Raw genomic sequence first — 27,299 nt, 5'->3', positions numbered from 1 at the left:
GGAAGAACACTGAATGAGGATCGGTGAGGTTTTTAATTGTGTTTTCTTTCTTCCCACTTAGGAAGTAGAAGCAATGGCTTTTAGCTACCTATATAGTCACAAGCAGGTTGTGTAGTGCTGGCTCATAAGTTTTTAAAGTTCGCTCCTTGGTGAAATTATCTCAGGCCTGGCTTACTATATGTCCCACTTAGGAGGGTAAAGAGGCCCTACATATGCTGAAGGTAATGTGATCAGAAGGGTAAGAAGCAAAACACAGTCAAGGCCAAAAATATTGGCACCCCTACATTTCTATCAGATAATGCACCACTTCACCCAGAAAATTGTTGCAATTACAAATGTTTAGGTATTTACAAATGTTTATTTCTTGTTTGTATTGGTGCGAAACAAACAAAAAGCCAGCCAAGTCTTACACATTCCACGCAGAACTGCAAAAATGGGCTGGACAAATTTACTGGCACCTTCTTAAAATTGTAAGAAATAATTGCATTCCAAGTTTGTCATGCTCCTGTAATTTGTAATTAAACTCAACTGCATCAATTAACAGGTGCTGACAATCTAGAAATCACTCCGGCAACCAGTTAAAATGGTGAAAAAAAGACAACCCTTCTGCTGTGTGTCTCTGTGCCTAATGGAGCATGGAGAAGAGAAAGAGCAGCAAAGAATGGTCTAAAGATTTGAAAAAAAAATTGTGGAAAAGCATGGACAATCTCAAGGTTACAAGTCCATCTCCTTAATGATCCTGTATCCACTGTGTGCAACAATGTCAAGAAGTTTACGGCCCACAGCACTGTAGCCAATCTCACCAGACGTAAACAAAAGAGAAAAATGTATCAAAGATTGCAACAAAAGGATTATTTGAATTGTGGCTAAAGAACCTTGATCAACTTCCAGACAAATTCAAGCTGCCCTTCAGGCACAGGGTACAACTGTGTCAGCTCACACTATACGTCGCCATCTGAATGCAACCTCATCTTTTATTTTTATTTTTTTAAATTAGGGTAATTACTTTTTTTGTGCCCTAAAATTAACTTACTTGTATTTTTACTGAAATTTTGCAGTCATATCATCTGATATAAAAAATTATTCTCTAAGGTCTCCGATTTCAGAAAATATATAATATTAGGGGGTTTTATGTAATCTTCAGGCCAGAAAATGATTTTTTAAATCTTGTACAAAAACCGCAAAAGCGGCTCTGGCAGCGAAAAGGATAAGCCTGACACTCCGCTTTCCTGAGGTGCAGCCAATCGGTGCTCATTACACTACAAGGTCTCTCTCCTCCCTGCTAGTCCCCAGATGTGGTGATGGAGACAGATGGAGGGGGAGAGGAGGAGATAAACAGCACAATGTTAAAAATGTTACACATTTAAGTCGCCATAAAACCCCTTTTGTTTTTAAAACAGTCCTAAAATCACCTCCGATTTAAATATTGTTTTGGTTAAAAATTATTTTTCATCTGGACAAATATATTGTCATGAGGGACAAGTAGATTGGCTCACCGATTTAGTCCCCGGACAAGTAGTTTTTTAAAAATAATTTCACACCCCTGCCAAAGAATTTTGGGGTGCAATGTAGGGCCAAGTGTCAGAAAGTTTGGTCTCTGTCAGAGGTCATGGGTCTTACAGCAGGACAAAGCATTGGAGATTACTGAACTGGCCAGCAATGACCCCAGATCTCAATCGCATAGAGCACCTGTGGAGAGATCCCAAAACATCAATTGTGAAAAGGAACCCTTCTGAGAGACCTGGCGAAAGAAGAGTGGTAAAGAATTCCAGTAGCGAGGTGTAAGAAACTCATAGATTATTACAGGAAGCGATAGTTTTCAGTTATTTTTTCCCCAAGTGCTATCAAATATTAACCAGTTCCCGACTGCGCTATAGCCGAAAGACGGCTACAGCATGTTTGACTAGTCCTGGGAGGGCATCCATGGACGCCCTCCCAGAACCGCGCCCCCATTGGACACAGCTGATCACATGGTTACAGAACAGGCAAATCACAGCCGCTTTTACCATTCGACCAGCTGTGTCCAATCACAGCTGATCACCGGGAATACAGGAAATGCTGGTTATCGGCAAAAACTTGACACTCCTAAAGTGTCCGATCTTGCACAATTTTCATTACTGCACAAATTGGGAGACACAGGAGAGTATTGTCTTCAGTGCCAGCAGTAAGACTTAAAGGATGTGCCACACATCCAGCATCTGAACTTAAAACAGCTGTGTAAGAATTTTTACAGCCAAAACTACCAGTGACATGAGACAGGTTTTTCATGCTGGGCTACCTGTCAGACAACAATGACTTTAAGGCCTCTTACACATAGGACATCTGTTTAGCCCCTCTGAATGCCAGAACTCCAGCTAGGAGAAAATCAGTAAAAGCTATGGCCTGCACACACATTTAGGCACCTCAAGCACCAAAGCATTAACAGATTCCAGTGGCCAGAATATTAATTTATTTTGGCTACTGTAATGCAGTAACACTCAAATGGTAGACTCATCTAGCTTTTAGGCATATTTAGGTGCATTCAGCATTTTTCTGCTCCTCAGCTCCACTCCTGAACACGCCTTTGATGTTTTTTTTTTTTTTTTTTTTTTTTAACGGATAACCAAACTTTTAATTGTATCCAGTGAAAACAAGAGTAGGTGCTTCTTAGAGGGAACCCGTCACAAAAGAAATAAGTGGGCTTCCTTAGCAACCCAAAATTAGTAGCTGCCTGGTTCCTGTGCCAATTCTTTGGCTTCCATACTTTCAGTCAATGACCAAGTGGATCTGCGGTCCTGATTTCAAGGCTGCATCGTTGTTGAAAACTGTAGCCATAAAAATGCAAAAAACAAGCTTTCTTAGGAGCAGGTAAGCATTAGCGGCCCATATATATTTCTTAGAGATGATTTCCTTAAAGGGTTAGTTCACCTCTATGAAAAAAACTGCCTATGCAGACAAGGGGTGTCCGTAGATAAAAAAAAGAAAAACAAACTGTGCCACTTTGTTCAATGTTGAATAATGCCATTGCTATAAGTGTAGGCCATTTATGTTCCTCATGAGGCCTGACTGTAAAACTAAAATGTTGCTAAGACACACCCAGCTGTTGCTGCAGAGCTTCACAAATTCCAGGTGCCAGGTTGCAATGGCGACTAGAAATTGCATCCTGGCACCACCATTAGGCAGCTGCCTTAGGGTGACAGGCTGGAGGGGCAGTAAAATGCCCCTTGGCCAAAGCTGGATTAATGTGGGGGCTCATGGAGCTGCAGCTCCAGGCCCCTACCTTAATATAGGCCTAGAGGTGGACTGACCAATCGGGCACTTCACAAGGGCCCAGAGCCAATGGAGCCTAGTCATGGAGAGTCCCGGTCTGGTGGCAGCAGATGTGGGGAGTGAGACAGCAAAGGCCTCAGGGTGTGGGCAGGATGACAGCACCTATCTCCAGGCACCATCTCCACAGGGCAAGTGGGCGGCCCCGGAGACAGAGGTCATTGGGACGGCGAGAACTGAGAGTGGCATGGGCCAATAGTCAGGGAGGAAGAAGACCTCCAAAGATGCGAGCACAACATCCCCGGCGTCTCCCAGAGATTGGAACCCCTGGACTCCATCAACCTTCTCTCCAAGGCCCGGAGGACAGGCTGACCAAGGGCCCGGAGAACGAGGAGGGGCGGGAGGTGCAGACAGCTAGGGACCACTCCTCACATCAAACAGATCTGCTGGAAGGAGGAGAACACCTCCTGTCCTCACACAGAACGAAAATGGGTCCTGGCTACTGCTGGCCATCATGTACATCCTGCAGGCATGGAAGGTAATGTACTGAGCATCACACACCCTCCTGAAGACAGGGAGTGGAATATGGGGACACAGGAGGGACTACAGACAGGGGCGGGCTAGTTTACTAGGGCAATCTCCCCCCCCCCCCCACAGCCCTTCGTCACCCCTTTCTTTTCTCAACTCCCTCTCTCTGTCAACACCCCCGTCAGCCCCTCTCTATGTCACCCCCCCAACCTCACTGTCACCCTACTCTCTCTCTGTGTCAACCTTCCCCCCTCTCCTCTTTCTAACCCCCCCTCTCTCTCACCACCCCCTTCTTTTTCTCACCTGTCACCCCCCCTCCTACTCTCAACCCCCCCGGTCACCCCCTCTGTCAATCCCCCCCCTCTCTTGGTCAACTCCCCCCCCCCCATATGTAAACCTCCTCCCTCTCACCCACCCACTCTCTCTAACCCCCATATAGTGCAGCCTCATCACTGCAATCTCATTAGTGCCCATCAGTGGAGAAGAAAAATTATTTATTTGCTAAATTTTAAAACAGAATGAAGGGGTTTTTTTTTCCAAAATGTTCAGTCTTTTTCATTTGTTTAGCAAAAAGTAAAAGACCCAGTAGTGAATAAATTCCACCAAAAGAAAGCTCTATTTGTATGAAAAAAAATATATTTCATGTGTTCAGTGCTGCATGACCGCGCAATTGTCGTTCAAAGTGTGAGAGCTTAAAACTGGCCAAAGCATGAAGGGGGTGAAAGTGCCCAGTAGGCAACTGGTAAAAAAAAAAAAAAAGAAAAAAAAACGGTCTCCTATTTTAAGCTGGCTCTTAGATTCAAAGCAAATTTGTCATGTCCTGTATTGTTGTTCACTTTCACCATCACAGGAGTGAGATTTCAAATGCTGAGCTCAGAGCTACTGCATCAGAGGAATGAAAATGAATGTAAGAGATCTGAATCAGAGAAAGAGCTCACTCCAGTGATGGTGAAGGTGAACAGTAACAGCTAAGCCTCTCTTAGCAACATCCTTAGCATCATCCTGGCAGTTTTGTAGTTAGGCTTCATGAGGTATGTAAATGACGTACAGCGATAGCAAAGGCTATTTTCAACTTAAAGCGGAGTTCCACCTAAACCCCCCCCCCCCCTTCTGCTGCCACATCTGGTACCTTTTGTTTTTGGGGGGAGCAGGTACCTGGTTTTGACAAGTACCCACTCCCACTTCCAGCTCAGTTCGCCACGGTGAACTGACCCCAAAGTTTGGCCCCCTCCTTTTCCAGCAGCCTTCTGGGACACCAGAAAACTGTGGCCCATTCACAAAGCGTAGCATGCTTTGCGCATATGTAATAGGAAGCCGGCTGTGAAACCACAAGGCTTCAAGTCAAGATGGCGGCGCCAGCCCCCAGTAGCGGATTGAAGAATCAGCTCAGCTGAGGACACCGTTGGATCCCTGGACAGGTAAGTGCCCTAATATTAAAAGTCAGCAGCTACAGTATTTGGCCAGCAGTTGAACTTTTACGGCTAGCCAGTGTCTCTGTTGTTCCCCTGCAACATACCTGTACATCACGGAGGAACATCCGGGTTTATATGTGCGTGCGCCCCCTGCTGCTCATGCTGTGGTTGGACACAGCACGAGTTTGTCAGGAGGCCAATGTAAACACAGAACCTAGATCTGGCTGGTTCTGCCCCCTGATCTCACTTTCCGTTCAGAGCTGACATCAGGGAGAAAAGCAAGATAATCTGTGAGTAAAATCAGAACACATACACTTGTTAGGCACACAGTTAACCCCTGGACTGCCCTCCTGATCACACCTGTCACCAGGGGTGTCATTAGTACAGTAATACTCTACAGTATTATCACTAATCACTGTATTAGTGTCACTATAGACATCAGATGGTGTTAGAGTCAAGTTAGTGTCCCTCCCAGCCAGTGTCAGTTAGCGCCAGTCCCTAAATGCCCACCACACTATCACAGTCACATTAGAACAACCATTGCTATTTTCTGTGTCTGAACAGATCAGGATCCTAGTCATGGTCAGAACTATAAAAGTGTCCCCAAAAACGCAGTATTAGATGTGGGATATTTTTTACCAAAGACAAAAACGAAGACAAAGATGTAGCAGAATACATTTTACATAGTTAGTCTGGCTGAAAAAAGACAAAAGTCCATCCAGTTCAACCATAAATTTTGGCCTAAATTTATGAAAAATTAGATTTTTGGATTTTTATTGGATATATTTTATAACAAAGTTAGAAAATATAGCCTTTTTTCCAAATCTGTGTTCTTTTTTCATCTATATAATAAAAAATAAAAACCCAGTGGTGAAACCTTCCGAAGCTCAATTAAGGTAAGGAATCAAAGAAAAATATGAACTAAACCTTTAAAATGCAAGCTGAAAAAAATAACAGGCTTCCGATTAATCAGACTCTGTGGAAAGTACATATGATTTGTACCTTCACAGAGAGAGGAGATGTGAGGGGATGATGAACACTGCACACCACTAGCTCAACGAGCAAAGAGGAATGTGAATGGCCCCATCCCTGGACTCCTCCTAAGCCATGCCTCTGATGCATTTCACCCTGCCCACCAGGGCTTAGTCATGGAGAGTGTCCCCTTTCACACCGGGTGTGACTCATCTTGCAACTTGACAGATAAAAGTCCCATGGCAAGTCACACCCTATTTGTTGCTATGGAACCTTTCAAATTGATGTGACTTTGAAAAAAGGTCCCTGCACCATTTTTGTGCAACTTCATGTGCGAATTGTAATGACATCTGTGTATGAAGTCGCAGAGATGTCGGAAAGCAGCATATGAAGTCACTCTGATCGGCGGCTTCCAAGTCAAGCTGAAGTAGATGTGAACCAGGGCGAAAGGTCTGATCAGGTCCACCTGTCAGTTTTTCAGGTGGACCTGATCAGGCCCTCCATTTACCCCCTACGGACTGGCAGGTGTAAACAGACTTGTGTCCATTTTCCTCCACCTACCTCCAATCCAATCTTCCTTCATAAACTTTTTCACAGTAATTTTGTGGAAAAAAAAACAAACAAAAAAAACACAAACACTGAAGGGGATCCATCCTCCTCTGTTTAGGCAGATCAGAGGGTACTTTGGTATAAATGGACATCACAGTCCATTTGCTCCCAGCCGCCCGTAGAACAGAGTGGGCTTGGTCTGTGTCTGCTCTGCATAAACTGAGCAGACACGGACCTTTCATCCACCTGCTCTGCTCCGATCAGCAAGGGATCTGTGGAAAGATCCCCTGCTAATGTGAAAGGGGTGAGGTGCAATCTACTCACATCTCCTACTTGCATTCAAAGCAAAAAACTGATGTAAAATGTAGTCCAACCCAAGTGAAAGGGGCCTAAGCATAATAAAGAAAATAAAGTACTGATCTGCAAACCATTAGCAATGACTAGGAAATATACAAAACGCAGCACCTGATATCCTCCTCAATAAAACTAAGCAGCAAGTCCAAAGTTTAACGAGTCAGTCACACAGTCATATCAACACTGGTATTTTATATCTGTCCTACAATGTCTTCCATTACAATAGAATTTGGAACACCCTGTCCTCAAAACTGTGAAAGAGTTTATGAAGGAAAAAAGTCCTAAAGCAGTGGTGGTCACCTTTCCTGATACAGGGGGCTTTAGGTGTGGCCCCTGGCATCAAAGGGCCACATATAATCTGTACTGAATGCAATACTACAGAAAGCTGTTGGAGACCTGCAGTCAAGCAATAGGATATGGTCAACGACTACCTGCTTGCTACAAGAGATGGTCAGAGACTGCGAAGATGCTAAAGTGGTTGTTGAAAAGTGGGGACATACTTCAGGAGACATAGCTCTCAATTCACAAAGCTAATACACCAGAAGACCTACTTCACACAGGCATTTAGCACAAACACCGGATATTTAATGCGTCTAGGCTTGAACACCCATCTCTGACTACAGGCAACCGCTTGGTGTGAGTCTACAAGGAAATGGTGTCAGCTGCTGTCTGCCTGTCAATACTATGTACAGGCTGAGCTACCACTGCTATTTAAAAGTGCCTGTCATCCCAGCCACAAGAAACCGCTAATTCTTGCCGATGGAACCCAATGTATGCAGCTAAACACATGTAAAAGGGAAGCCTAAGGATCCTAACTTAAAAAAAAAAAAAAAAAAAGACAGTTATTTTTAGGTCCAATGAGATTTGAAAATTACAGTCACATGACTAAAATAAATCTCTGTGAATTCAGCTTAAATATAGACTTTTAATACATTTCATGAGAAGCTGAAAACAGACTGCTGGCTGCAGGGGCCCTGAGGGCCGCATGGACAAAGAAAAGAAAAAGTAAGTAAAATCCATGTTCACAGTGCTGCATATACAGTATAGGCCAAAACACCGAAGATGAAAGGAGGCAGGAGTTGCCTGTGATCTAGTAACCAGGGATGGTAGGCAGCATCTGAAGCCTGCATCCTCTTTTGTGCTGTACACATGTAATCATTGGAATAAATGTTACCTGTAAGATTTTACGTTGGATCTCACCGCTCAACGAGATCCTATATAAAGTCCTATGGACAGGAGTATGAGCTCTATTGGACAGAACAGTAAGGCCATAGAACCACTGGCAGAATGGTGTTGCTGGCTGTGTCCTCATTAGAGAGATTCCCACTACTGGGACAAAATGCTCATCACACACCTTACAATATGACTGCACAATCTCCATTACATATACTTACAAGTACAAGGACCTGCCTGATGGGAGTATAAAATTACTGGATAGATTAGGTAGGTGCGCATAATACATGGCATACCAACATATATGTAGTGCAAGGACCTGCTTGACTGAGGATAAACTATTGGATATATTAGGTAGGTAGGTAATTGCTCAAATTGCATGGTTTTGTCATATCTAGAGTTGATTGTAAAATCAGATTGTATAGTGGATGTGGAGCTGCACAATTTCTTCTAGATCTACCATCAATTATGTAGTGCAAGAGCCTGCCTGATTGGATACACAATGATTGGATATATTAGGTGTGTCCTGATATTACACAGTTTTGCAAAATCTAAAGGAGATTGCAACATCAAATTGTGTCGTGTAGCCTTCAGCTGGCCATACATTATACAATTTGGTTATTCAACCATTCTTAGATAACACAATCACCAGTCTCTCCCCTCATGCCAGAGTACTAGGTGTAATCCTAGACTCCCATCTGTCCTTTCAGCCCCAAATCCAATCACTGTCCAAATCTTGTAGACTTCACCTCCGCAACATCTCCAAGATACGCCCGTTCCTAACCTCGGAAGTTACTAAGCAACTTATTCACTCCCTTGTTATATCTCGCCTTGACTACTGTAACTCCCTCCTCATTGGCCTACCGAATCACAGGCTATCCCCTCTTCAGTCTATCATGAATGCTGCTGCCAGACTCATCCACCTTACTAACCATTCTGTATCTGCCACCCCTCTCTGCCAATCCCTTCACTGGCTTCCCATTAAAATTCAAAACAATAACATATAAAGCCATTTATAACTTTGCCCCAAATTACATCACCAATCTTGTCTCTAAATATCACCCAAACCATACTCTCCGCTCCTCGCAAGACCTCCTACTCTCTAGCTCCCTTGTCTCCTCCTCCCATGCTCATCTCCAGGACTTCTCCAGAGCTTCCCCCATCCTTTGGAACTCTCTACTCCAATTTATCAGACTATCGCCTACTCTGCTCACTTTTAGGCGATCTCTGAAACCCTCTCTCTTCAGGGAAGCCGATCCTGCCCTCAGCTAATACTGGAATCTTCTACTCTTCCAACCAGTCCATCCCCAACAGTTACTACCTTTTGTACCACTAGCCCCTCCCTCCTAGATTGTAAGCTCCAAGGAGCAGGGCACTCCTATCCCTCTTGTATTGAACTGTATTGTTACTGTACGGTCTCCGTTATATTGCAAAGCGCTGAGCAAACTGTTGGCGCTATATAAATCCTGTATAATAATAATAATACCTTCAGCTATGTAGTGCAAGGACCTGTCTGAATGCATACAGATTGAAAGTGTTTAGGTTTGACCTTATATTATATGGTTTGGGTAAATCTAAAGGAAAATGTACAAGAAAATTGTATAATGTATGGCAAGCCTTAGATTTACAAAAACTATGCAACATGACCACCTACCTACAATAACCAATCAATCTACATGCAATCAGGCAGGCCCTTACCTACACTGTTGTAGGTAGATCTAAAGGAGACTGTACAAACAGGTTATAACTTGTGTGGCGGCCCTAAGGCTTACATTCTAACTATACAAACTCTGTACAATCAACTTTAGATCTATCAGAACTAGGTACAATGTGGACTTTTCTAAACTATCCAATCATTCTGTATAACATCAGGCAGGCCTTTGCCATTACATTGACAGATCTAATAGAGGTTTTACAATCAGATTGGAATATGTGTTGCGAGCTTAAGTTGTTACATAGGAAAAGAAGGACAAAAGTCCCCGTGACTACAGTCTGAGGCTCATCATACATATTACAATCTGGCCATACAATCAACTCCAGATCTAACAAAACTCTGTAATATAAGGACCTACCAAACTATCCAATTAAGCAGGCCATTGTACTACATAGTTGTTGGTAGATGTAAAAGAGATTATACAGACTGTAATGTGTGGGGTGAGCTTAAAGTGGAACTTCTTTCAGAAAATTAAAAGAATAACTATCCAAAAAAAAAAGTTTTGCCTTTTAGATTGGAGAGGGATTAGAACACTTCTTACTTTGTACTGCCTGCGGTCTGTGCTCCCGTTAGAGAGATTCATCCTCTCTATTTGTCCTGTTTACCATTATCATTGAAAGTAAAAGAAAATCCCACATTTTGGGTTGTAACTGGAAAAGTAATAGAGGGGAAATTTTCCAGTGGGGACACTGGTTCTGGTGACACTGGGGTCCCTAAGGGATTATCTTAATTTGCAGGGATTTCCACTCTCTTCCTGTTTTAGCTATGGGACAGGTAGTGAAGGAAAATCTCTGCAAAGGGACACAGATGGAGAATATAAAACTGACAGGGGTTATAACCCTTCCTTGCTCTATCCAAAATGGGGAAAAAAAAAAAAAGTTTTGCCTATAGTTGCACTTAAGGTCTTGCTAGATCACATCATGCTGGCCCCTTTTCCGGGTATAGAATTATACAGAATAAGTGCCTATACTGTGGGGCGGCACAGTAGCTAAACGGTTAGCACTTCTGCCTGGCAGTACTAGGGTCATTGGTTCAAATCTCAACCACAGCACCACCTGCCTGGAGTTTACATGTTCTCCCTGTGCCTGCGTGGGTTTCCTCCAGGTACTCCGCCTTCCTCCCACACCCCAAAGACATGCTGGTTGGCCAACTGGCTCTTGTCTAAATTGGCCCTAGTATGTGTATGTATAAATGCAAATTAGGGACCTTAGATTGTACGCCCCTTGAGGGTTAGGGACTGATGTGAATGTACAATCTATATGTAAAGTGCTGCATAAATTGACAGCACTATATAAGTACCTGAAATAAATAAGTTCACCTTTGGGAACATGTGACATGTTCCACGTGTTTTTAGGGTGGAACATGTCCCCAATGCTGCAGCCACTGCCCCCTCCCAGTGACAGCAGTATGGGGAGAAGTTCCCCATACTAGCTGTCAGTTTTAAATAACAGGGTGACTGTGCAGGGCTAGGGCCACATCATCCATTTACAGTTCTGTGAATGAATGAACTAAAAGCCCCGACACCTTTAGTGGCTGTCAGTTTGTAGTTTTCAATGACCTACCAAGGCGCTGTAAGTGCTGTGGTAGTTCATTGAGTATTTCAGTCAAAAAGTATCAGCTTGCCCATAGAGCATGTACGAGCACACAGATACAATGGCCCTGATTCACTATTGGGCGTGGGCGCATATTTATGGGCTTAAGCCCAATTTTCATGGGCGTCCGTCCATTTTTGACCCTGCAACCTAATTCACTATTGAGCAGAGCCCATAAGCAGATGCCCAATCTAATTCACAAAAAGACACACGCCCGAAATCAGACTCACAAAACAGACTTGCTAAGAAGCAAGTCTAAAACCATGAAAAATCACTGCAGAGACATGTTCACTTAGAAATTTGCTTTGCCAAATATCAGGACTTCACTTTAAACAACATCTGCTATTTCCAAAAAATTAAGAATGTGTTAAAAATCGTTTTTTTCAAGGAAATCGACACAGTAAAAATCTAGAAGCCCGTGCAGTGCCTTTGGCAGATACAACTGAGCATGTGCAGAACACATTTTAGACCTCTGCCATGGGCATTTGCTTTTTAGCCACTGACTAATAGTGAATCTTACTGTGGATTCCTCTGACAGCCGTCACTCGCTCGCGTCTATTGTGTTTAATAAACAGCACTCGGCATATCTTCATGTAATCTAACTAGATTTCCTTAGTTCTAGTGATTCTATTTTTGTTTCTTATCCTTTATAATTATTTCTGTAATGATTTTACTTATTTCAAAGGTCTAGATAATATTTATTTTGACAGCTGAATGTAAAAATAAAAGGTCCACAATAAAAAAAAAAAAAAAAAAAAAAAAAAAAAAAAAAAAAACCAGCGTGGGTCCCCCCTCTCATCCTTACCAAGCCCTTCAGGTCTGGTATGGATATTAAGGGGGAACTCGACGCTGAAATTTAAAAAAAAAACAGCGTGGGTCCCCCTCAATATCCATACCAGACCCTTATCCGAGCATGCAGCCCGGCAGGTCAGGAAAGGGGGGGGGGGACGAGCGAGCGCCCCCCCCCCTCCTGAACCATACCAGGCCACATGCCCTCAACATGGGGGGGGTGCTTTGAGGCAGGGGGGGGCTCCCCCCCCCCCAAAGCACCTTGTCCCCATGTTGATGAGGACAAGGGCCTCTTCCCCACAACCCTGGCCGGTGGTTGTGGGGGTCTGCGGGCGGGGGGCTCATCAGAATCTGGAAGCCCCCTTTAACAAGGGGGCCCCCAGATCCCGGCCCCCCCCTACGTGAACGAGTCTGCGGTACATGCTCCCGCAGACTCCTTCACAAAAAAAAAAAGTGTGGTGTAAAAAAAACACAGTACAGGGTCTTTGACAAGTCCTTTATTAAAACAATGTCCCCCGAAGTAGATCCAACGTCAATCGCGGCAGCGGCGGCGGCGGCAGGGACCCGAAAAAAGAAAAAAAAAAAGGTTCCGCTCCAGTCCCAGGCTTCCAGCCTTGTGAAGAAGAGGCTAGCTGACAGTTCTTATATAGGTATGGGGCGGGGCCAGCCGGGGACATCATCCGAGTGACCCGCCCCATGTCACATGCTTGCTGTTCCCGGCTGACCCCGCCCCATAGCTATATAAGAAATGTCAGACTGTCTCCTGCATTCAGCTAGTTAGCCTCAGTGGAGAGACAGGGTGACATTTCTTAAATAGGTAAGGGGCGGGGATGATGTGCCCGGCTGGCCCCGCCCCATACCTATTTAAGAAATGTCAGCTAGCCTCTTCTTCACAAGGCTGGAAGCCTCCGACGGGAGCGGAACCTTTTTTTTTTTTTTTCTTTTTTCGGGTCCCTGCCGCCGTGATTGACGTTGGATCTACTTCGGGGGACATTGTTTTAATAAAGGACTTGTCAAAGACCCTGTACTGTGTTTTTTTTACACCACACTTAGTTTTTTTGTGAATAAGTCTGCGGGACCATGTACCGCAGACTCGTTCACGTAGGGGGGGGCCGGGATCTGGGAGCCCCCTTGTTAAAAGGGGCTTCCAGATTCTGATAAGCCCCCTGCCCGCAGACCCCCACAACCACCGGCCAGGGTTGTGGGGAAGAGGCCCTTGTCCTCATCAACATGGGGACAAGGTGCTTGGGGGGGGGAGCCCCCCCTGCCCCAAAGCACCCCCCCCATGTTGAGGGCATGTGGCCTGGTATGGTTCAGGAGGGGGGGGCGCTCGCTCGTCCCCCCCCCTTTCCTGACCTGCCGGGCTGCATGCTCGGATAAGGGTCTGGTATGGATATTGAGGGGGACCCACGCTGTTTTTTTTTTTTAATTTCAGTGTGGAGTTCCCCCTTAATATCCATACCAGACCTGAAGGGCTTGGTAAGGATGAGAGGGGGGGACCCACGCTGTTTTTTTTATTATTTATTTAATTCACGGAAATAATTTGAAATTCAGCTGTCAGTGGGAAACCCCGATGACAGCTGAAACATTCCTTCTGTCCCTGCAGAGAGCTCCGCTATTATATTTGACATTAAAAAGTATAGAGACTGCAACATTGTATCTATTTGTATCCATTCCGGATATAGATGTTTTTATTCGGATACAAATAGATACATTGTTGCAACCTTTATACTTTTTAATGTCAAATATAATAGCGCAGCTCTCTGCAGGGACAGAAGTAATTACTTTGCTGACCTTGCCCAGGGACCTAAGATTGATTCACAGCACAGAAATACAGGCTGGATTAGCAATGTAGCTCCGTGGATTAGTGGTTAGCACTACTGCCTCACAACTCTAGGGTTGTCGGTTTGAATCCCAACCCCGGTGAGGAAGTAGCATGATCTCCGTGTGTGGCTGTCTTCAAATAGATGTTCTGGCAACATCTTTGCTTTCTGTCTAAATGATCCCTAAAATGTGAATTAGAATGAGGCCTTGTCTGTTGAAACACCTTCAAAGCTGCACCTTATGTGAATGTCATACAATGGGATAAGAGCCTGGAGCACTAATAGATTTGATAATGATGGTTTACACTCCATCCACTTTTGTGAAGGATTTGGCAAGCAAAGAGCTGACAGAGAGAGAGAAAGTCTGCAAAGTCGCACCCTATTGTATGCTATTAGAGCGACCACATGGGTGTGTTTCAAACATTGATTTCTATAGTACATATAGTATGTAGTATATAGTAGTACATGTACTACTTTAGTGGCAATTTGCATAGAGATCTGTGTCAGATGTCTTGAAAATTGCATTGAAATGGTCAATTTTACTGTAAGTCGCAGGATTTGTAAATAAGCTTTGCCCAGAGTGTAATGTTTGGTGAAGTTTGATTTCTGGAGTGTTTTGCCAATTGATGGGAAATTCACCATACTAGTCAAATCGATTTGTCATTTTCAGTATTGCATACAAGATGTGGTCATGTGACTGTCTTAACTCATGCGAGAATCTGGAGGGAATTGTGACCATAGTAGCAATAAAGGTTCCAATTGGGGTTCCCTTTTACATCCCTGCTCAATGTTCTGTTGTATGCTGCACACGTACATTTCACTGTATATTTCTTTCTGATTTGTGGGGCCTGTATACCAAGGGTTAATGCAGGTAGGAAGCGGATTCATCAGGTGAAAACACTTTCACTGACCAAATTAAGGTCAGTGGTGGGTGAGGCTTCATTGGGTGTGGGGCCTTGTTTGGCACGCTCCAAATACAACCTAGCTTATATAAAGACGTGCAGTAGTGAGTGATTTGGCCTGTTACTAGGCCGTGTGGTTTGTGACTAAGTCCTTGCATGGTGTGGTTTGGGGGAAGAAGAGATTTTGTGCTGAATTGCCCCAGACACCACTCAGGCTGTGTTTGGAAGTGGGCTGGAAATGTTTGCATATTTTTGGCCTTGTAAAGTGTGTTTGTGTGTTATTGCACAAGGATTGTGTTTTTTCTCTTTGCATTGAAAGCCTCACACATGTCAATTGTTTTGTTTAAAATCTGCTCGTTTTAATTTTGTTTGCTTATTTAGACTCCAATGCATTTTTCTGACAAACCTGCTGACAAATGTATGTGTAGGGGGTTTGTAGAGGTGGGAGGGTTTTTTTTCACATGCTTTGTTTTCTTGATATTTTGATCTGTAGACTTTTTTTGTGAATGGATCTTCATACTAAGTGATTGTGTAAGTAAATCTTATGTGCACGAAAATGTTACTTGATTCATCTTCCCCTTTGTTTCCTGCTATAACCTGAGCACACACAGTTCACTAGAAGTATCTTTAGATTGTAAGCGCTTATGAGCAGGAGTGTTTTATTTTTGCCACGTGAATCCTATTTTTGTGACTCACCAAGATATTGACTGTACCTACTTGTTCCTGCTGACCAAATAAATGAAGATATATTTGATCAATAAATGTTTGACCGATGTTTTTGTGTTTATTTTATGTTCAATATATGAACAACCTTAATAGTTACTTTGTATACTTATATAATCTGCTCAAATGTAGCTTGTAAGAGCGTGAATATGCAAGTGGGTGCAAACTGGCTTTTTCAAAGCCAAAAAAAAAAAAAAAAACCCACTTGCACCACAATATTGTTATGTACTAATGAATATGTCACATTCACTGTGCAGCCAGCTACAGGTTTTCTACAATTCGATTTACAGTAATAAAATAGTCCACACTTTGTTGATTTTTGGCCTTTGGCAACAAATATTAGCCAAAGTTAAAAAAAACAAATCAATAAGAAACACACATTTGCGAAAGCTATCATAGCCGTGCATAGAAATGCGCGATTGCAAACAAATAAGCACCAAACAGGTGTCCGCATGGCGCATGAACGGCTATCCTGGAAGTCCGTCATCACGTGCGCGCGCACCCGGAAGTGGTTGTGGGGAGTGTAAGTGGATGAGAAGTGGTTGGAGGTTTTGTGTTGGTTGAAAATTTTGATAACTTTATTGGCATTTGGACATGGCGAGAGCACAGTTCTCAACTGAGGAGATGATCCTTATATGTAAAGTAACTGTGGCCATTGCAAATATGTTTATAACATGTGAGGGACAGGTAATTGCAATTTTGTGGGTGGGGCCTAGCAGAATCTCACTTGGTGCACATGCTACTTATCTGTACATTAGCTCCTGGGTATTGATGGGTCAATGATATTAACCACTTGCCTACTGGGTACTCATACCCCCTTCCTGTCCTGGCCAATTTTCATCTTTCTGCACTGTTACACTTTGAATGACAATTGTGCGGTCATGCCACATTGTACCCAAACCTAAATTTGTATCAGTTTTTTCAGACAAATAGAGCTTTCTTTGGGTGGTATTGACTTGCTGCTGTGAGTTTTACTTTTTGCTCGATAAACCACAAAATAGCTCATAATGAATAAAAGTCTGTTTATATTATAACATTTGGTAAACTGGTAATTTAGCAACACTGATGTGCGTTGATGAGGCAGCACTGGTGGGTGGCACTGCTGGCCACAGGTGGGCGGAACTGTTGGGTGGCACTGGTGGGCACTGATCATCGGGGCCGACCCCTGCTTTGATAACTGCCGGTTCTCGGCAGTACTTTCCACACATTCTGACAGCGTGATGAAAGTGCAGCCAAGACCCGGCAAATGCATTTCCCGGTGATCAGCGTGTCATTGGACATGGCTGATCACATGGTAAAAAGCCGCTGTGATTGGCCTTACCACATCACGTGATCAGCTGTGTCCTTAGGACACAGCAATCACGGAGAGCGCGTTCTGCCAGGACGTCATATGACGCCCTCCCAGAGCTGCCTGGATGCAGTGTAGCGTTATTCGGCTATCTGCAGTCGCCAAATAGGTAACCAGCTAGGCCTTCATGGCTAATCTTTGAATATCTGGACATGTATACTGCGTATAATGCATTACATTCTACAATATGTTGGTGTACATGGTATTACAGTGTGCAATGCGTTGCTGGATTCTGCATGACAGTGGACAGCGTATCACAGTGTGCAATGCGTAGCTCCAGCCTGCATGACAGTGTACAGTGCATTACAGTCTACAATGTGTGGGTGTACACGGTATTACATTGTACAGTGTATTACAGTGTGCAATGCGTTGTACACTGCAGTGTGCACTAAAGCATTTTACACTCATGCACTGTACACACGAACGCATTTGACATTTCTAGTGTGCAATGCGTTAGTGTGCAATGCCTTCGACAGTACAATGCATTTGCAGTATTGGTGTATGTTTATTAACCGCTTGCCGCCCTGCCACTGTGTATATACGTGTGCAGGGCGGCAGTGGAGCGCAAAACCATGTTTAAAAACGGGTTCCGCGCTCCCGACACTTTCGCCGGCAGGGGACGCGCGCGCTCCCGCCGACCCGCGGGTGACACTATTTGATCCAGGAGGGATCAATCATTAGATTTCAGCCAGTGATTTCTTGCTGAAATCACATGATCGGTCCCTGTCCTATCCTGTCCTGTGTTGACATACACAGGGCAGGATATGATGTCATTCTTCTCTGCCTGGACACATTCCGTTCCAGACAGAGAAGAAGACATCCAAAAAGTGAGTACACAAGCACTACACTACAGTTAGAACACTCTAGGACACATTTAACCCCCTGATCGCTGCCACCCCCCCCCCTCCAGTTAACCCTTCACTGCCCTGTCACCAGTGTTACTGATCAGTGAAGCGATTTTTACTGATCAGTGTCGCTGGCGACTTCCGATAGAGTTAGCGCCCCTCCCAGATAGCGCCAGTTTGCCCGCCAGTACACCAGTAATCCCGTTTAATCCCTTGATCGCCCCCCCCCAGTTAACCCCTGCACTGCCCTGTCACCAGTGTCACTGATCAGTGAACCGATTTTTACTGATCACTGTATCAGTGTCGCTGGCGACTTCCGATAGAGTTAGCACCCCTCCCAGATAGCGCCAGATTGCCCGCCAGTACACCAGTAATCCCGTTTAACCCCTTGATCACCCCCCCCCCCTCCAGTTAACCCCTTCACTGCCCTGTCACCAGTGTCACTGATCAGTGAACCAATTTTTACTGATCACTGTATCAGTGTCGCTGGCGACTTCCGATAGTGTTAGCGCCCCTCCCAGATAGCGCCAGTTTGCCCGCTAGTGCACCAGAAATCCCATTTAACCCCTTGATCGCCCCCCCCCCAGTTAACCCCTTCACTGCCCTGTCACCAGTGTCATTGATTACAGTGAACAGATTTTTACTGATCACTGTATTAGTGTCACTGGTGACTTCCGATTGTTAGCGCCCCTCCTAGATAGCGCCAGTTTGCCCGCTAATGCACGGGATTTTTTTTACCAAAAACATGTAGCAGAATACATTTTGGCTTAAATTTATGACTAACTTTGAGTTTACGATATATTTTTTATAGCTGAAAGTAGAAAATATTGTTTTTTTTCAAAATTTGTGTTTTTTTTGTTTATAGCGCAAAAAATAAAAAGCGCACAGGTGATCAAATACCACCAAAAGAAAGCTCTATTTGTGTGAAAAAAAGGACGTAAATTTTGTTTGGGTATAGCATTGCATGACCGCGCAATTATCATTTGAATTAGTGCAGCGCCAAACAGCAAAAAAAGGCCTGGTCATTAAGGGGGGTAAATCCTCTGGGGCTCAAGTGGTTAAGCACAGATAATTAATCTGATTTTAGTTATCAAGGAGAAGTCTTCTCTGTCCCCCTGTTTATGAGGTGGAGGACAATGGTTTTCCGAAGAAGAGAGGAGACTTTTTTTCAAGGAGATCTGTCTAGATTTCCAGAGATATGTGTAGATGGTTGAGGGGCTGCATGTGATCTCCGGAGATAATTGTGATTAACGATCACCTGAGTTAAACCAGTGAATGAAAAGTGTAAAAAAACATGGATTGAAAATAATCTGCACTGACCACTGTGCTTTGTCAAGCCACATATTGGCACATTCTGGTTTCACACAGATGCGATGTGAAATTTGCAGTGTTTTCTGTGCAAGCGCTGCACCGCATCACAACCGCAACCCCTTCATGCCACCTGCTGCGGCTTTCTAGGTGAAGTTACCAACACACCAATATTGGTACACAAAGCGTATTGCGATTTGCCAAATTGGATGGCATGCCTATTCACACCCATGTGCATACCCTGAAAAAGGGTCCTGCACATTTTTGGCCCGGATGCGGTGCAATTTGAGGTGTGCAAAATGTTTGTCTCTAATTGCAACGCACACAAATTGCATGTGATTTGCCCAGGAGTGCGGTGTTAGACCACAATGCATGTATGTGAAGCCAGAATAAAAGTATGTGGATTTTGTCTATTTTTACTTGCGCATGTTAACATTATGTAAGTGCATTTTTCTTCTGTTTAACATGCTATAGAAATGCAACATGCTTTGTATGTGCATTTTGGAAGTATTCTAAACACACATTGACCCTAGGGCCACACCATATCTTATGCAGGCCATAGATGGGTCGAAAATCAGCCGATTTTTCGGCCGAAAATAAAATCGGCCGATTTTCGGTATTTTGGCAGATTTTTTTTTTCGGTAAAGTTGGAAAAAAAACGGCCGAATTTGCCGATCGGCCGATTTTCGCGGCAATGATGGGCAAATCGGCCGATTTTTTACTGATAAAAAATCTGCACATGAGCAGTGACCTGCAAGAGGAAGACAAAAAGAAGAAAAAGAAGAAGAGGATGATGATGAAGAAGAGGAAGAAGAGGATGAAGAGGATGATGATGAAGAGGAAGAAGAGGAAGAAGAGGATGATGATGAAGAGGAAGAAGAGGAAGAAGAGGATGATGATGAAGAGGAAGAAGAGGATGAAGAGGAAGAAGAGGATGAAGAGGATGAAGAGGATGAAGAAGAGGATGAAGAGGATGATGATGAAGAAGAAGAGGAAGAAGAGGATGATTATGAAGAAGAAGAGGATGATTATGAGGAAGAGGAGGAAGAGGAGGAAGAAGAAGATGATGATGATGAAGAAGAGGATGATGATGATGAAGAAGAAGAGGATGATGATGAAGAAGAAGAGGATGATGATGAAGAAGAAGAGGATGATGATGATGATGAAGAAGAGGATGATGATGATGATGATGAAGAAGAAGAGGATGATGATGATGATGAAGAAGAAGAGGATGATGATGATGATGAAGAAGAAGAGGATGATGATGATGATGATGATGAAGAAGAAGGATGATGATGAAGAAGAAGAAGAAGGATGATGATGAAGAAGAAGAAGAGGATGATGATGCAGAGGATGATGATGATGAAGATGATGAAGAAGGATGATGAAGAAGAAGAAGAAGAAGATGAGGATGATGAAGAAGAAGAAGAGGATGATGATGATGATGATGATGATGAAGAAGAAGAAGAAGAAGGATGATGATGAAGAAGAAGAGGATGATGATGAAGAAGAAGAAGAGGATGATGATGATGAAGATGATGAAGAAGGATGATGAAGAAGAAGAAGATGAGGATGATGATGAAGAAGAAGAGGAGGAGGATGAAGAAGAAGAAGGAGGATGATGAAGAAGAAGAAGGAGGATGATGAAGAAGAAGAAGGAGGATGATGAAGAAGAAGAGGAGGATGATGAAGAAGAAGAGGAGGATGATGAAGAAGAAGAGGAGGATGATGAAGAAGAAGAAGGAGGATGATGAAGAAGAAGAGGAGGATGATGAAGAAGAAGAGGAGGATGATGAAGAAGAAGAAGGATGATGATGAAGAAGAAGAAGAAGATGATTATGAAGAAGAAGATGATTATGAAGAAGAAGAAGAAGATGATTATGAAGAAGAAGAAGAAGATGATTATGAAGAAGAGGATGATGATGCAGAGGATGATGATGATGAAGAAGAAGAAGAAGAGGATGATGGTGAAGAAGAAGAAGAGGATGATGGTGAAGAAGAAGAAGAGGATGAGGATGATGAAGAAGAAGAGGATGATGAAGAAGAAGAAGAGGATGATGAAGAAGAAGAGGATGATGAAGAAGAAGAGGATGATGAAGAAGAAGAGGATGATGAAGAAGAAGAGGATGATGATGAAGAAGAGGATGATGATGAAGAAGAAGAGGATGATGATGAAGAAGAAGAGGATGATGATGAAGAAGAAGGATGAAAAGTGAGAGGAATTCCAGTATGGCAAAAAGTGTCCCTGCAGAGAGCTCCGCTATTTCTTTGACAGTTCCTTGACATTTACAGCGGTTGCAACATTGTATCTATTTGTTTCCGAATAAAAACATCTGTATCCGAAATGGATACAAATACATTGTTGCAACCGCTATAAATGTCAAAGAACTGTCAAAGAAATAGCGGAGCTCTCTGCAGGGACACTTTTTGCCGGCTGTAGACGGGATGAAAATCGGCCGATTTTTTTTTTTACCATTGCTAGTAACATCGGCCGCTTGAACAACCGATTTTTCATTTTTTAAAAGAAAAATCGGCTGTTTTTCTCCCCGTCTATGGCCTGCATAAGCATTAGTGTGCCTGGGGGAGGGGGGGACCTTTGGCCTTTCCAAACACAGTAGATGCTCCAAGAATGTTTCCTTGAACTCTTGAAATGGTTAAAAAGGAAAGACACTCTAGATAGCCTGCACTGAGAATTGACTGTCATGATGACGTGTCAATGATTATTTGCTCTCATTTTTCAGGAGTGGTACTGCTTGCGGTTGAAGCTGGTAGAAATCCACCTTCACGTCCTCCACTCACCTTCACTTGTGGCCAGTGGATATTTTGTGGCCGCAGGCAAGAACTGGCATCGAGGACCTGCATAATGACCCTGGCATGCCTGAGGTGGTTTGGAAGCAGCACAGCAATTGGACCATCCCTTTCCTCTATGTTGGTTTTAGGGGTGCAGAATTGCTTCTCGTTCGTGAACGGACTGTCGCCGGATATCAGAGTCCCCATATTTTCAAGATATGTTTTAGCCATGTTGGCTTATTTTTATGTTATTTTCCAAGTGTGTCGCACCTAACCGCACAGTAGTGTGGTGCCATGCGTATTTGTGGCTGTGAATGGGGCTGTTTTTAATAGACGTGTGTAGGTGCAACAACGTTTTCATCATGGTACCTGCGCACATCTACATAGGGCATTGCATTTCTTTGCTGTGCTGGAAAATGTGTGTTCTTGCATGCGTTTCTGCACCACCAATGGTGTGAACAAGTCCTAAGGGCTGGTTCACACTATAGAAAGTCTAGATGTGTTCCTGATGGGTTTTTTTCATGCCCTTTTGGCATGCATGTTTAGTGTGTTCCAGTATATTTTGGATGCGTTTTGGACATGTTTACATTGCATTTTTGTATCCCTTCCACTTATTTTTTTCTATTTTCTTTGTATTCAATGTAGTTAGGGACATGTGCGTTTTAGTACATTCAAGGACGTTTCAATGTGTTCCAGTACAGTTCTGTGCAGAAACAATGCAGCGTGGTCAACTTTGTTTACAGCACCTGCAATGCATTGAAAATGCAAGCGCTGATGTGAACTATGACATTGACAACCATATAACCTTCTTTCTGTGCGTTTGTGATGCTGAAAAAGCAACTGAAACACATGTAGTGTGAACTGGCCCTAAAGGTTATTAGAGGTCAGGGAACAGGACTGACCAGGAATTGTGAATTCAATCAGACTAGTGGTGAGATACAATCAGCAATTGTATAATAATGTGAGATCTGAGCTGTAGCTGATAGAAAATGAGACACATTCACTTGATCAGTAAATAGTTAAAGAGTGGGGCGGTGATCCATAGATTTGCATATGGGACAGGTGATGATGGGGTGGGGGAGGGGGTCAAGTTGTATAAGGAGACAGATTTAAAAGAGAAAAAAGTTACAATGAAATATACACGGCATGAAACTTGCACATTTCCTAATTGGCAGAAGAACAGTACGCAAGTAACATTCATCCACTTTCTAGTCATTAGGCAAAATCATAATTGATTGATCAATATTCCTGCCACAACCCAGAAAATTGATCTCCATTTTTTTGGCATGTTGCCAAGACTGGGATTAGAACCCATGACCCAAGTGCTGTAAGTTCTGAGCTCTAACCACTAAACCACTGTGGGAGACAGTTTGAGCTATAATGTAGAATAGTTACATTGTTTAAAAATGATAAAGCGAGCGCTGGTCAAATGATATAGACTAGTAAAATGGTATTACACAAGATAAATATAACCACGAACAGTAGTGCATGAACTCGTGAAAGGTCATCCACCCCTGTGACAGTGTACTACACTATTGAGCACCTTTCTGGCTCCTGTGGCTGAGCTAATTCCTCCCCAGGACCATTTGGGCACCCACCCTGATGGATGGATGGATGGATGGAGCTGGATGACTAACCCATAACTGCCAGCATACCGCTGCACCCCCAGATGTGTGATGTGTATAACCCATACACATTAATACTTTTGTTCTGGCGAGTGTAGACCAGTCCCAAGGGTGGTTTACCTTTCACGAGTTCATGCACTACTGTCCGTCACGGAGAAACCACACGTGCCATTCATAGGCACTCTCTGAGTTGGTACTCTCACACGAAGGACATTCCATTATTCAGGAATGATTCTATGAACTTATTTTAGCACCATTTACAATATTACATCATTGTTGCAATTCTTTGCACTTTTTGGTTTTTACATGCATTCATTATTGATCACATGCATTTATAGCGCTGCACTTGTCTTTACCATAGAATAGTTACGTGATTAAAGAGAATGAAGATATATAATTATATTGGGAAATTAGAAGTATATAAATTATTTGAGATATAAGTGTGAAAATGTTTAACATTTGAGTACAGAATGTATGACATTCATTAGTAAATGCATTAGTTTCCTGATCATTTTGGAGACACAGCAAGAAAAGAAATAGAAAAAAAATAGAAAATTCTAATACAGGTGTACTATTTATTACATTCTAAGAATTCTCTTTTTCCATCATAAGAACGCCAATGTTAATAAAGCCCGCGCTTGTGCGCCATCTAGCGAACATATCCGGTATTGCACCTAAAAATGTGCCAGACGGGATACCACATTTATTGATAGCAAAGTAGTCAGTAGACGCTCGTCAATGAGCTTGCTAGACGCTGGTCAGACGACTGATTGATTGACCGGAGTCTGCCTGAATGGTCAGTCTCTGCTAATACACTCACATCTTAGTGAATCAAGGCCAATGAGTCTGCAGGAGACCTGCATGGTATCAGCTGATTGCTGGTGCAATGATTTATAGGCTCCTGCAACAAAAAAATAATAAATGCACTTTTTTTTAACCTTTGTTGAAAGGTGAACTTATCCTTTAAAATCCAGCTCTGCACATGCACAGTTGCTCTTACTTTTAGGCACGGTGTTGAAAATGTAGAGGCCGATCTTCTGACAGCCTAAAGATTTACTGCTGCTCAGAAGCTCTAATCTTCAGCAAAATGGCAGCCTCCAGCAAGAAAAAACAGGAGCAATGCTGGAGGCAATTTACAGCACAAACTCATTTTGGTGACATTATGTGGAATGTATGATTCTTTCTAAAGAACGTTATTTTTTTATCAACTTGTTAGATCACGTCACGCTGGCCCCTTCTCACTTTTGTGAACATGTTACATGTTCCACTTTAGGAGGGAATTTCTCTCACCTTGGAGAGATTTCCACTCACTTCCTGCCGTGTTCTTAAGACAGGAAGTGAAGGGGTATCGGTCATCTGAGACACCAATAGCCAACAATAAAACCTAACGTGTGTAAACGGTTACCTCTATTAAAAAAAAATACTTTAACCACTGTGTCATTTTTTTTTTGGTTGCATGACATTCATTAGAATGGGCTGCTCTACGCACACCAAAGAAGCTCCTGCAACCCTTTTAGAGAATGTAGAGCTTCTCGCGTTTGGGGGTGCCATTACCAATTAATGACACTGAAACGCAGATGTGAAAAGGAGCCTAAAGCTGGCCATACATTTTACAATTTTCTTGTTCAATTTCCTTTAGATTTACCTTCAACCATGTAGTGCAAGGGCCTGCCTGACTGCAAATTGAAAGTGTTTAGCTTTGACCAAATTCTAAAGTTTTGGTAAATCTAAAAGGAGAATTGTATAATGTATGCCATACATTTTACAATTCTCCTTTTAGATTTACCAAAACTATATAATATGAGGTCAAACCTAAACACTTTCAAGTTGCAGTCAGGCAGGGCCTTGCACTACATTGTATGGTAAGCCTAAAGGTTCATAAAGACAGATTATTATACAGGATTTATATAGCGCCAACAGTTTGCGCAGCGCTTTACAATATAAGGGAGACAGTACAGTTACAATACATTTTAGTACAGAAGGAATATAAGGGCCCTGCTCGTGGAGCTTACAATCTAAAGGAAGCGGGAGGGGATACAAAAGGTGATAGCTGCGGGGGATGATCTGGTGGAGGTGATTCAAGTACAGTTCTTAGGCGGAGGTGGGGTAGGCTTCCCTGAATAAGTGAGTTTTCAAAGATCGCCCAAAGGCAGACAGGTTGGGGGCTGACTGGACATACTGTGGTAGGGAGTTCCAGAGGATAGGAGAGGCTCTGGAGAAGTCCTGGAGGCAAGCGTGGGAGGAGGTGGTGGTGAGGGAGCTAGAGAGGAAGATATCTTGGGAGGAGCGGAGTGGGCGATATCTGCAGTTGAGGTTGGCGATGTAGCTAGGGGCAGTGTTGTGGATGGCTTTTTATATTTTGAATCCCTAGCATACATTTCCTGCCACTTTCCTGGGGAGCTGCATGCCCCTGTAGAAGAGCCACAGAAGTGAATGGCTGTACGCAGCAGCACTCCTGTAAATGCCTCTGCTCTTTTTCATTGGTGTTTCCCTGCTCATACCTCTAAAATACGGATGTGTCACATTCAGGAAATACATTGGCCGGGCACACAAAGAAGAATACTGTTACATACAGCTAATCACTTGTATGGGTGGCTGTACGCAGCGTGCACGTGGGAATATCGCACTAGTTTATAACAAAACCTGTCCGCGTGTACAAACCCTTTAAGAAACGCTGTGACTTGAAAAGAAACACTGCAAAAGATGCTCCATCCTCAGGGGAGCAGGTGCTGGGGCATTTAACACACCCAGAAGTGTCAGAAGCCGAGGATTCTGTATGAAGCTCTTAAATACAGAGAATTTCACATTCACCACCAAAGGAAGGTTATTCAATGTTTTTTTGTTAATCTTTCTTTAAGCACCAGAGTCACTTTGCCAGCAATTGTCGGCTGATTCCACACAGTGTTCAGATGAACGAGCTCCCACCAGCCTGAACACGTAGCCTCCTGCCCTGACTTTCCTGCTGGCCCCAGCACTGCTCCCCTGTCAGTCCCACCAGTTGCTCCCCGCCTCTCACCTATGGTGGAGATGAAGGTAGAGTTGAAGGCATCCTCTGAGAACCTGAACAACACGCACGTCTTCCCGACCCCCGAGTCCCCGATCAGAAGCAGTTTAAACAAATAGTCGTAAGTCTTCGCCATATTAAAAACTACTATACAGGAAATACCAGCGCCTAGATCCTATTGGTCGGCCGGCTTATCAATCTAGCGTGGCGAAAGACGCGACTGGCTACTGTCCTTCTGACGTCACTCGAGGCCAGCCCATCTCCGGGGACCCCCGAGGCCGATCCCAGCATAAAGTTTATCTGGCTAAGCGGACGAGTCAAACTGAGAAGGGCGAGCTGATTGGCTGCGCGCAAGTCAGAGCGGCAGCTTGTGATTGGCTGGGAGAGAGGTTGAAGTTTCTGTAATGTCATGTGGCTATCGTTTAAAGGCGCAGTCCCTTGGTGAACGCTCAGCTTACACTGTGAGAAGACTCCACTTAGGAGGGAACAGAACCAATCACAGTGTCTCTTCTCATTTCATTCTTCTATACAGAGAACTTTATTCAACTTCCAGCATTTACCATGAACCTATACCTCCCAGTGTCAGAATACGCATACTGTGT

At 43.5% G+C, this 27,299-nt stretch overlaps 1 protein-coding gene across 1 annotated transcript in view; it reads right to left on the bottom strand.

The window, feature by feature from the left end:
• The window catches only part of RAB8A (RAB8A, member RAS oncogene family), a 97,802-nt gene extending 70,826 nt beyond the window's left edge, over nt 1-26,976 (bottom strand). Inside the window, exon 1 of the mRNA XM_089654533.1 lies at nt 26,710-26,976. Within this exon, the coding sequence (XP_089510659.1) occupies nt 26,710-26,833 (124 nt within the window). The 5' untranslated portion in view covers nt 26,834-26,976. The remainder of the gene's footprint in view (nt 1-26,709) is intronic.
• Between the last annotated feature and the right edge of the window lie 323 nt (nt 26,977-27,299).

This window comes from Staurois parvus, unplaced genomic scaffold (genome assembly GCF_062004578.1).
Source record: "Staurois parvus isolate SC_StPar_1 unplaced genomic scaffold, SC_StPar_1.0 ptg000773l, whole genome shotgun sequence".
NCBI lineage: Eukaryota > Metazoa > Chordata > Amphibia > Anura > Ranidae > Staurois > Staurois parvus.
This window is presented reverse-complemented; position numbering and strand designations above follow the sequence as displayed.